We start from the raw sequence: 11,350 nt of genomic DNA, 5'->3' as shown, positions 1-11,350 counted from the left end.
TGACACTTCTGAGCAAGCTTTCTTCATCCTGGCTGAATAAACCAAAGCCAGCTAGGCATGGGCATGTTACTGTAAAAGCTTTTTCAGTACTTTTAACCTCAGCAGGCAAAATTCCAGCATTCAGATTTCTTCAGTGAGATATCACATGGTCTGTTTTAAAAGAAAAGGTTTTTAAATTGGCTTTTGCCAATGAAATTGGAAAAATTAGACAGAATTTTACTAGATAGAATTTTCAAAAATACCTCCATGATTTAGAGCCTGAAATCCACTTTTCTGTGCAAGCCAATAGGGTCAATCCACTAAATTCTGTGTGTATAATATCTGTCTAGTACAGCAAGATGCCATATCAATGTTAATAATAATTTTAATATCATACTTCCACTATGGATAAATATTTTTTTCTTGGACTTTCACACCATATTTAAGTTTACTCCTCACAGTTTACTTAGTCAAATTGAACAAGGAGAGAATTGATTTCTTCATGGCAACAAACCACACGAATTGTGAGGCTGTGCTTCATTTTTCGAGAGGGGTGTGTGCACAGAAATTAATCTTTTGTTGTGATTGCCCTCACTCTGATAATCATTGAAAAGTTTCTTCCCAAAAAAGCTAAAGTTAAGCATTTGGTGTAATTAAGAAGCCTATGAAAAAAAGGATATGCACTTCAGAATTTTTAAATGAAATGTGTAGATAAAGATGGCTTTGAAAATGTATGTAGCAGACAGAGATTTTCATAAGCTAATCAGCCGGATGTTTATAAGAGACAGACTTAAGTGTCCCATTCAGGCAGCTATCCATAAGTGCCACCAACGTATCTACTCAGTTGAGTGCTATAGATAGAAAGGGCTGGATGTTCAGAAGCTGTATGTAACATTTCTGAATACCATTCCCACTAATGAGACAATCAAAATGGGGATTCTAGTCATGGTGGGATAGGTATTCAAAAGTATTTGTCCCAGGAAGACGGAGTGTGATTTAATTATACTACCAACTTTATTAAATCATCTGTGAACACTGTTGGCCCTAAATGATAGAGAGAAAGTTAGCAGCAACTATTCAGTCACGTTCAACTTTCATTAAAGTTTGTGTCAGTTCTCCTCTTTCGAGCCTGCTCTTAGTCTACTGCTGGGAACTGACCACTTTTTAAAAAAATGGAAATCATCTCGGTGTTTTGAAATATTAGGCATTTTGAGCTTTTAAAAGACTCAATATTAAGATTTGCTTTTCCTTTAAAAAACAAATTCCTTTGATTCTCTCTGTAACTGCTAGAATCAATTGTTCAGCTCACAACAGATTTAGGACTTTTTTCTGTTCTTTGTGGGACCCAGTATAACGTACTGTCCCCCTGCAGGCTTAGGAATCCCAGTGTTAAGTCAAATATTAAAAATAATAGGTGTGTCTTACAGTTTGTGGTGAGAAGTGCTTCCTAGAGAGTGATCTTTTCGTACTGATGAGAAGTGAACAAGACTGATATAATTTTGCTCTAAAAGAAAACAAAGTTCTGCAGGCTGCTCCTGGATCACATCTATTGCTCCTGTTGATTCCAAGTTGGCTTGACTCAATTCTGTATTTAACTAACTCCCTTACAGTTAGTGTCTCAGTTTTCTGGGTTTTTTTAATCCGTCAGATTTCATTTGGGTATAAATGACAACACGTACTTGGCATCATAAAAGTAGGATGGCTGACTACAATTTAAGAGCAGCAAGAGGGACTGCTGTACAGCTGTTTTCACCGCCTCTGCAGTTTCATTCCCTTAATAAACCCCGCAAACTTTCCTGTGAAATGAACCTACATTCACTGCATCATGCAACTCTTCACTTTTCACAAAACAAAAGTATTATTCTGAATATTCCAGTTCTTTGGGCAAAAGACTTTGTGTTAGCTCTTTATATTTCCTTTAGGTCAACTGTTAATATAAATTACCATCACATTTCACACTGTCTGGATTCCATAAGGCATTTGGTAGGTCAGATTTGCTTTGGTGTACTAGATAGAATGCATAATTATGATATTTGGTCAGTATTTGATAGTTCAGTTTTATTCCTTTTATGTATTGCTTCTTAATACTTTAGTTGGTTTTTTTCATAAACAGTCAGCTATGTGACTACTCATGGGAGCATTTATACTTAGTGCTTTTATACTATTTTGTTGAGCAAAACAGATTTTTAATTTCATCTTAAATTGTAGGTTATTTCTGAAAATTCACAAAGATGTGTATGTATGTTGCCTTCTCAGTGTTTACATGAGAGGAAATCACTGGATTTTAATCTTTAGGTTTCTGGTTGAAATTTAGCCCTGGTCAAAAAGTCTTATCTGAAATCTCTTAGATGTCCCCTTGAAATAAATTTGTTGATACCAGTCTAGTCTTGGAAGACGACCTTCTATATTTGAAAAGCAGGTATTAGTTGTATGTGTGTTAGCAGTTTCTGTAGGGTATGGCATACGCCTTTGGCAAATGCCTTTGGTTGGACGCTCTGAGATTGAGAAATTTAAATTACAAAAGTTTTTAAAAGTGAGTTGGCCAGGCTCTGCTCCGAAGGACTTGCAATTTACAATTTTTAATAGACCCAAATTTGTCCTTACAAGCTGTCATGAGCACTAAGAGAGACTGAGAATCCTTAGGAGCTCAGAAACTAAGATAAATGTTTTGAAGTGTAGAAGAAACATCACAGATTTGAAATGAAGTAAAGTTTGCGATCGCTGTGTTCAAACTATGGCAGCAATTCGAATCTTCTTGGGAGAGCTGAGGACAGCAAAAGAGTCTGCTGAAGTTTTTTTTAATAAACAGTCAACAACATTTTGCTTTTTTTCACAATGATTTTGCTAGCAAATGTGTGATCTTAGCATGAAAGGTGCAGCCTGAAATACTGTTGTAATAGTAAAAAAATAGAACTCTAGGTAATAGATTAAAAAATACAACTTTCATGCATAACCATTCATGTGGTAATGTCATTCTTGAAGGCTTTAGTTGCGGTGTGAGGTAAATAAAAAAAAAAAGGGAGGAGGGGGCATTATGTTTTGCAGATGTTTCAATCAGTCCTCAACTATTTGAGGAACCAATATATTTCCTGCTTTGTACTGTTTTGAATGTCCGTTGAAATTTGGAATTATCCTACAAATGGTACAAATTCAACAGAAAAGTTGCAGTAATCTAGATTTAATATTCTGTTATGGATATTCATTGGTATAAAGATTCTAATCCCTTTTTCTATGAAGGATGAGGCCCTCTTAAAATTTACTGTCTTAATTATTATTCCACTTTCTCAAAATCTGTATGTTATTCAAAGCTACAGGCTTGTAGGGGCAGTAATTCTAAAATCTGTCATCTTAACTACATCTACTTTGTATTCTGAAACATACTATCAGTACATATGTACCATATAAGTACAGTAAATACAGTACTACATTGAGTCATTTTGAATTTTTTCCCCCCAGACCTTCAATGAATTTGAGATAGAACAACATCAAGAATGTGCTTATGACCACTTGGAAGTTTTTGATGGTGAAAGTGAAAAATCACCAATTCTGGGACGTCTATGTGGCAATAAGATACCAGATCCTCTTATTGCTACTGGCAACAAAATGTTTCTCCGCTTTATTTCTGATGCATCAGTTCAAAGAAAAGGCTTCCAAGCAACACACTCTACAGGTCAGAAAATCAGGATGTGCCTTACTAATAACTTCCCCTTTGTTCTTTAGTGGAAGATATTTAAGCATTTCTTTTATAGGAATGAGATGAGTTAACAGATAAGACAATGTTACAACTAAATCTAATGAACCCTTAAGAACAGTAGGAAAACTCTGAGATTGCAGAAAGTATTCTCTAATATTTCAGACGTTCCTTTCTCCTTCTCTCTCTCTTTGCGCCTCTCTCTCTCTCTCAATTTTACAGGTAAATGATTAAAAGATTTTGAAAAAAAATCTCATAAAAAGAAGATATTGGCATAGACAGTCTAAGAGATATTTCTTAAGATTCACGCCATTAGTTTGTAAAAGATTCAATAGCTTTTCGTTGTACTGGTAGTGGCAATACTTCACTGGGGCGTGCGATGCACCTCCATTACTTTCCTGTTCTAACTTAAACAAAAGTCTGGGTTTTGTGTAAACAGCTATTACTTTCCTGCAGAGCTAAAAAGGAAAGGCAAGCCAAAGAAAAATAAGAAAAAACAATACCGAACACTTTCTTAAGACTGTAAGAATATAAACTCCTTCACATTTACCATTTAATTTTCTTCTTCGGCAGAAATCACTGAAATTAAGTGTTTTGCAATTGCATTAACAGAGTTCTTGGGACATTTTCATAGCGTGCACATTTTTTCCCTGAAGTTGCCTGGCTTACAGTGGCCCCTAGTGCTGAATCTCTGAACTTCCGGCGCTTGCTGTAAGATGAGGAGGTTTTGGGTTTTTTTGTTTTCTTCTTCAGACGTGATGTCTATCTTTACTTTCATTCTTATTCGTCCGGTATTTGGCAATAAATATTAATGCATAAAATATTTATAAATATCTGTGCCAGTACCTAGCACTGCTACTGACAGGTAGCAGTTATTAATAGGAGATAGTAATCAAGGTGATTAGTCACTGTTAATACCATTTGCTATTACCCAGGGTATTCATTAAGTTGATGTGTAGTGCTCAGCTAACAAATCCTCATACATTAATGTTAGTATTTCCTCTTTTTTTCCTTCTGCTTTGTTAAGAATAATTCTAAAACTTTATTAATTTAATTTCCCTTTCAGAGAAAGACAGTAGACAACAGTATATGAACTATTCGACCTTCGTGATCTGTGTCTGGAAAGTGAAAAGTTTACCTACCTGTAATTCAATTTGTTTTTCTTGTGGGAAATCCTCTTCTACAAGCATGCTATTGTTTGCCTTCCCTACCGCAGTAACCCCTTTCCTTAGATGGAAAATTAGATAGAAATGGTAATAATTACTCATTTTTAAATTACCTCGGGGTAAATAGTTAAAGGTCAGAACTCTGGTTAGAAACAGGTGTTGTAAAACTACTGTCTCATTTATTCTTCTCGCTTTCAATTTGCAGAATTGGAGCAGTCATTATATTGAAAGAAGTTCAAATTTATATTCCCTAACTTCTAAAGATTGCTAGTTATGTTAAGACTTGCTGGAATTTCCCTCATATAGATACGTGTGTGTATATATATATATATTTATCTGCTGAGTTCTATGTGCCTTAACAGTAAATACATTCTTAGCATGCATAATAGTGCTTTTCTGAGAAAATCTGAAAAATAGAATCTGCCCAGTTTTTTAAGAATGTTGTAAAAATTAGAAAGTTTGCCTCCTTAAGAGAGGACACTTATTTCTGTCAACTGCTGTTGCACAGACTGCTCACTAAGTTGAACAACACATCACCAGCATGTGCTTAGAGGTACCATTTGAGTGAGAGACGACTTGGATCTTGCAGCTTTTCCTGCAGTCTTGAGCCAAACACAGATGCTCCATGGGAATTTTACCTCTGTGCTTTGGACACACAAGTGAATGAATAAATGTATAACAAGTGTATAGACAGTGTATTGTATTTTCTTATTTTATTTTTTTCTGGCAAATAATAATTGACGGTATGCAATGGAAGTAGGCAAGGTTGCGCTCAATTCTGCATAGCTGTGCAGACAGATGGAGAGCTGAGGAAGTTGCTCCCTTCACTTCTGACCTCTGGGCAGAACTCACTCAGTAGAAGGACCTGTGTAATATAACAGCAGAGAAAGACTAATTGGATCCTATGCCTAAAGGTGTCTGTGCTGCTGTATTCCTGGCAGCTTCATGATTTAATGGCCTCTTATCCTAGTAGATCCTGATGATGATGTTGATTTCCCTTCTGTGACGCTTTTTGGCTTGAAATACTATCCAAATACCAAACTTCCATTGAATATGTCAAAAAACAGGATAAAACTGTGGCAGCAGGGGCAACAAAGTTTCAAAAAAAAATAGATTGGATAGAAAGGCTTCCCTAGGTGGAGCAAAACTTATAAAATGCTGTTTTTAAAGAGCAACACAGTTTTAGGAAGAGATTCTGTTATATTTTCCCTCTCAGAAAAGGCACAACCCATTCAGAAGGAATTTACAAAAATGCTCCTGACAGAACATTAAGCATCATTGCTCAAGGAGTGAATTGGTTACCCTAACACAGGCATCTGGTTCCCTTCTGGATGGCCTCATTTATGGTGCCTGGCCTCCAGCTACTGCTGCAGGAGGTTGCAGGTCTGCTGTAGGTCCTGTACCTATCTGTCAACCCTGGGAGGATGTCTCTGACAAATTTGGGCATCTCAGATGTCACTCAGTTTAGGATCCTGGGTCGCTTCCAAAGTGACTATAATAATACGTTATGGCAATGCTGAATCAAATTTATAATCTTGTTTCACTAGTTCAGATAGTGTGGGTTTAAGCTTTTCCCAACTGTCCAGCTTGTTAAACAGTCAAGAGACTACTGCTTGATTTGCTCTTATGTTTGTAAGAAGCCTAAAAGCCCCTAGAAAGGTCAGGAAACAAGAAAGGGTTTTTTGTTCCTTAGCTGATCTAGAAAAAAGTCTTTCGCCTAAAGCTGTCAGATCAACAGCATTTTACAAGTCAGACATATTTCTTTACAGTCAGATGTGTACATCGTACCTACAGCAGAGCAGACCCAGCATAACGGAAAGCATGATGGTCGGTGCAGCTAGGTTAGTTCTGGTATCTAGGCCAAGCAAGCACTGCTGCATGGCAGTGCTCTGTTCTGTGCAGACCCATCACAGCTTGTCCCACACGTCCTAATGCAGCGCTGCATTGTGCAGGCTGGATGTAGACTTTTGAAACTACAACTTAGTCCATAAGAAATTGAAAATTTGACTTGTAATTTCTAAAATCAATACTTTATACTAAAATATAAGGCTACAATCCATGGGAGAAAGGCAGAGGAAAGGGAATTGACATTTTCTGCCTTTGCTAGTATGGCTGCAACTTTCCTTTAAGCTCCTGTACACTGTAGCAAGCAGAGGGAAATAATGCGGACAGTTCATTAAACATTTTCTCCTTAGCAGCTGTTCTGTGTCTGAAGCAGGGAGATGTTCTTACTGTTGGCAACAGGCCAGTCAAAAAAAAAAAAAAGGAATTAAATGAAATCAAGAATAGGGAAAAAAAAAGGGAAAAAAATCAGTAAATTAAAATACCAATGAGAAAAAACTATTTGAACTATCTCATTTGACAAATTTTCTTTATCATGTGCTCTTATCTGTTTTTTAAAAGCAAAAAAATTTTGAAATTTCAGATTGAACAACAGATCTGTTGTACTCTACTTACATAAGTTATATTTCCTGTTTTGATTCCTTCGTTTTCTTATTAAGAAAAAACACCACATTCTTAAAAAATAAGGATTTGCTCATTAATGTCATTAATTCCCAGCTGAAATGTGACTTCTCACAATATAACATTGCAATTGGTCATGTTTAGTTAGGGTGGAGTCCATGATGCTGAAGTCAAATTCAAATTATCAATTCACCAAAGCTTAGAAACGTTTGAATCTTGTGATTTCTTTCAGGTTATTATAAAATGATCAATTTATAATAGTTACATTTGATCAAAATGCAGATAGAATTACCTGTTCATTTATTTATAAAAATTGAATCTAAACTTGTGAATCTCAGATTTTGGTTCAAACTCATTTGCGCTTGGTGTTTTTATGGGTGCTGTTGTTGGATGGATTGTTCTTAATGAGAAACCAGAACAAAATTATGCTGTTTTCATTGAAATCTTTGTAGCTGTAAAGAAAAAAGCCTCCACCCATCTCTTGGAAACATAAAACATGCATTTTTTCTTTTAAGTACAATTTTCCATCTGTTGTTGGTTGCATTGTAATAGAATTTTTAATTGGCAAATGCATAACACCTATATATTTAAGTTACTGTAGAATCATAGAATCATTAAGATTGGAAAAGACCTCTAAGATCGTCGAGGCCAACCGTCAACCCCACCATGCCCACTAAACCATGTCCCTAAGCGCCGCATCTACACGTCTTTTAAATACCTCCAGGGATGGTGACTCCACCACTTCCCTGGGCAGCCTGTTCCAATATGTAACCACTCTTTCAGTAAAGAAATAGAAGCCGAATTCACTGGCTATTTAGGATAGAATACTAGTTTTAATTATAGTTGCTGAAAATATTTAGAAAGGATAAGGTACTAGCTGCTGGTTTGGCGTTTTTTGGGGCTGCTTTTTGTTCAGTGCCTTTTCAGCAATTTCTGTTCTTGAGCAAACTGGCTAAAGAACAGCTTATTGAACTATACAGTAAAGTTCATTCATATTTAAATTATGAACTATTTGAGCAGTTATAAACAAGCACTAAAGCAACAAATACATTTTACTACTGTGTACAAATAGAGATTCATACTGAAAATACTGCTTTGGCATAGGGCAAGGATCTCCAGCTCAGGACTTGCTTTGAGAACAGGCTTTCAGCTACAAGACTTTCTCTGGCAGTAGCAGCTTTCTCCTGGCCACGATCTTTTGCAGAGAAAGACCTGTTCACGTCCATGAACTACACAGCAAACAAGCTAGCGGGTTTGTCACTATGAAATACAAGACTTTTGCACTTGATCGCTGACTACATGTGTGCTAGAGCTGATCCTCCTCTGCTGCTTGCAAATGGTGTCGTTACCCATGTGGAAAGGCTGTCACCGCACTTAGAACACTTGCCTTGCTGGCCACAGGCACCTCTCAAATGCCTACCTGAAGAATGTCCTACCTCTTGAACCACATTCCTTACAACTTTGGTGTTCCCTGCCTTTTGGTCTTTCACTTGAAAATTATGAAATATGCTTAAATTTTTGTAGTTATAAAACAGAATTTATATGGGGAAAACTGAGAATGATGGATTTGTATTCATACTGGGCAGTACTTCACTCTACACCTTGTTTGATTGACCTGCTTGTGGCATAAAACTGCACTCAGCCTGAATAAGGCTGGGCATCTATGAAAAGAAAATGCTGATTTGCACTAAATAAGCTTCTTTGTCCTTATTTTTTTTCCTCTGTTTAGAATGTGGTGGTCGGCTGAAAGCTGAAACCAAGCCCAAAGATCTGTATTCGCATGCTCAGTTTGGCGATAACAACTATCCGGTTCAGGCGGACTGCGACTGGCTCCTGGTCGCAGAGCGCGGCTATCGAGTCGAGTTAATGTTTCAGACTTTTGAGGTTGAAGAAGAGGCAGACTGTGGTTATGATTACGTGGAGCTCTTTGATGGTCATGATAAGACATCTGTGAGACTTGGTCGATTTTGTGGATCTGGGGTAAGTAACCAGGTATTAAAGTTCTTCTTTTTATTTTCACAACAAAAAGAAAAAGAAAGACAGGGCAGAGGAAGGAAGGGGACAAGAAGGGATGAGGTTCAGTTACTACATCCTATAATGAAGATACTAGATTATCTGCCTCAGATTTTTTTTTTTAATATAAATTTGCAGACTTTTAATACAAACGTTCCCTTGAAATACTTTCAACAATAAATATTCTTATCTAGTTTTTGACCAAAGTATTGTAATCTTATGTTGAGCTTTAGGTAGCTGACAGTGAAGTGTTTAACATCACCCCAAAAAAGTTAACAGCATTTTCCCTTACAGAGAGAGAAATGCACTGGTGTTGAAAATTATCACATTAAATTTCTTTTAATTTGAATGAAGAAGCCACATTTTGCAGGGGGAAGGGAGCTTGGGAAGCATTTATAATATGCTCATCTGCTACTTAGGTCTGATTTTAGAGAAAAAAAGTGCTCCTAAACTGTGTGATTAATATGGACCTTAAGAAAGCTCTGTCATCCCAAATGCATCTATGACACGTTTTAACTGTGAGACATGGAGGAAATTGGCCAGGCGACATCCTGAAAAGGATGTATCCTATTTCTCCTTTTAGACTTGCATTGTTCTGTTGGCTGCCTGCCTGGAGAAAGCTGGTGCAATGATCCCACAAGTCCTCATCAATTCTTAAATGTGTGCAAATGCAAGCACACTTTCATACATACACTCTTTGCCTAGATAAAAGGTTTGAAAGGCTCTACGTGAGATAGTAGGAGCTCTTAATTAACTGTGTGACACTTTTTGGATTCAGACACAGTGCTGGATCAAACACCTCAGTCATTCAGACAAGTTACCTGTAAGCTAGCTTAAATCCTTTTAGGGCATTTTTTGAACACTTAAAGGTGCAGGAAAGGTGCTACCACTAACTGTAGGCAATATATTCTATGGGAGGTGCTACAACTGAGCCTAGCATCTAATTTACACAAAACAATACTTTTCTTTGCAAGTTCCCCTATTTTACAAATAGGAGGGCAGCAGACTGGAGAATGGCTCAACCTTGGGCTGAATTTTTTTTTTTTTTTTGGGGGGGGGGTTGTTGTTTTGTTTTGGTTCTGGTAAGATATGGATGAATGGCTTCAGAGGCCGTTCCAAAGCAAGCACATAGGAAAGATGGAATTAAATAGAAAAGCTGTTGAAAGCAAAATAATCCAAGCTGAAGTAGGAAAAGGACACTGATAGTACACATTATCACCTTCAGAAGAAGGACTTGGTGGTTCAGCTGGTACTTCTGATCAATGTGCTTCAGTAATAAAACAGGCCATCATGAGGGCTAGAAGAACAAGATGGGAAATAGGTGCCAGAGTCACTTGTTTATCTAAATTTAGAATATTGTGTATGGTCCTATCCAGTCACTTATATGACTCCAGAAGAACCATAGAAGACATCTGGGAAGGACAAAAGAATGAGGAGCTTTGTTCTCTTTGTCTCATAAGAAAAGATTGTAGAGATACTCAATACAAATTGAATATAAAAGAGAAATATCCATAAGAAAAAAAATGTGAATGAAGGGTATAAATACACAGAGTGGACAGATGATTTGTTTGTTTATTCATTTATTTTAGCCACCAGAAGAAATTTATTCAGCAGGGGAAGCTCTTTTACTTCACTTTCACACTGATGATACAATCAACAAGAAAGGATTTCATATACGATACAGAAGTATAAAATATCCAGATAGTGTGCACACCAAAAAATAACGCAAGAACCTCTATGCCAGAAAAGGAGAGTGAGAAAGAAAGAACGCACAACAGAAAGGAAGGAAGGCATGTCTTTTTTTTTTAAAGTTATTAGCACAAATGTTTTATATGAGTTCAGTTGAAATGACAACTTATAAGATCAGAGACAGAAATAAAATTAAATAAGAAAAAAAATCACCTATCCCAGTGGAATAGACAAGATGATGATGTGCGGGCTCTGTACTTGACTGTCTCTGCAAAGCTTGTGAAAGGACTTTGCATGTAGGGAGAATATAAAAGCTTTTGTTCATGTTTTGACATTTGTCATAAATGCG

The 11,350-nt window shown here is 36.7% G+C and overlaps 1 protein-coding gene across 1 annotated transcript in view; it reads left to right on the top strand.

Moving 5' to 3' along the window:
* Window positions 1-11,049, top strand: part of LOC103916248 (tolloid-like protein 1) — a 140,953-nt gene extending 129,904 nt beyond the window's left edge. The window contains exons 19-21 of the mRNA XM_009323208.1: window positions 3,436-3,649; window positions 9,029-9,279; window positions 10,902-11,049. Of these exons, the coding sequence (XP_009321483.1) occupies window positions 3,436-3,649; window positions 9,029-9,279; window positions 10,902-11,036 (600 nt within the window). The 3' untranslated portion in view covers window positions 11,037-11,049. The remainder of the gene's footprint in view (window positions 1-3,435; window positions 3,650-9,028; window positions 9,280-10,901) is intronic.
* Window positions 11,050-11,350: the final 301 nt, after the last annotated feature.

This window comes from Pygoscelis adeliae, unplaced genomic scaffold (assembly GCF_000699105.1).
Source record: "Pygoscelis adeliae isolate BGI_AS28 unplaced genomic scaffold, ASM69910v1 Scaffold594, whole genome shotgun sequence".
Classification (NCBI taxonomy): domain Eukaryota; kingdom Metazoa; phylum Chordata; class Aves; order Sphenisciformes; family Spheniscidae; genus Pygoscelis; species Pygoscelis adeliae.
This window is presented reverse-complemented; position numbering and strand designations above follow the sequence as displayed.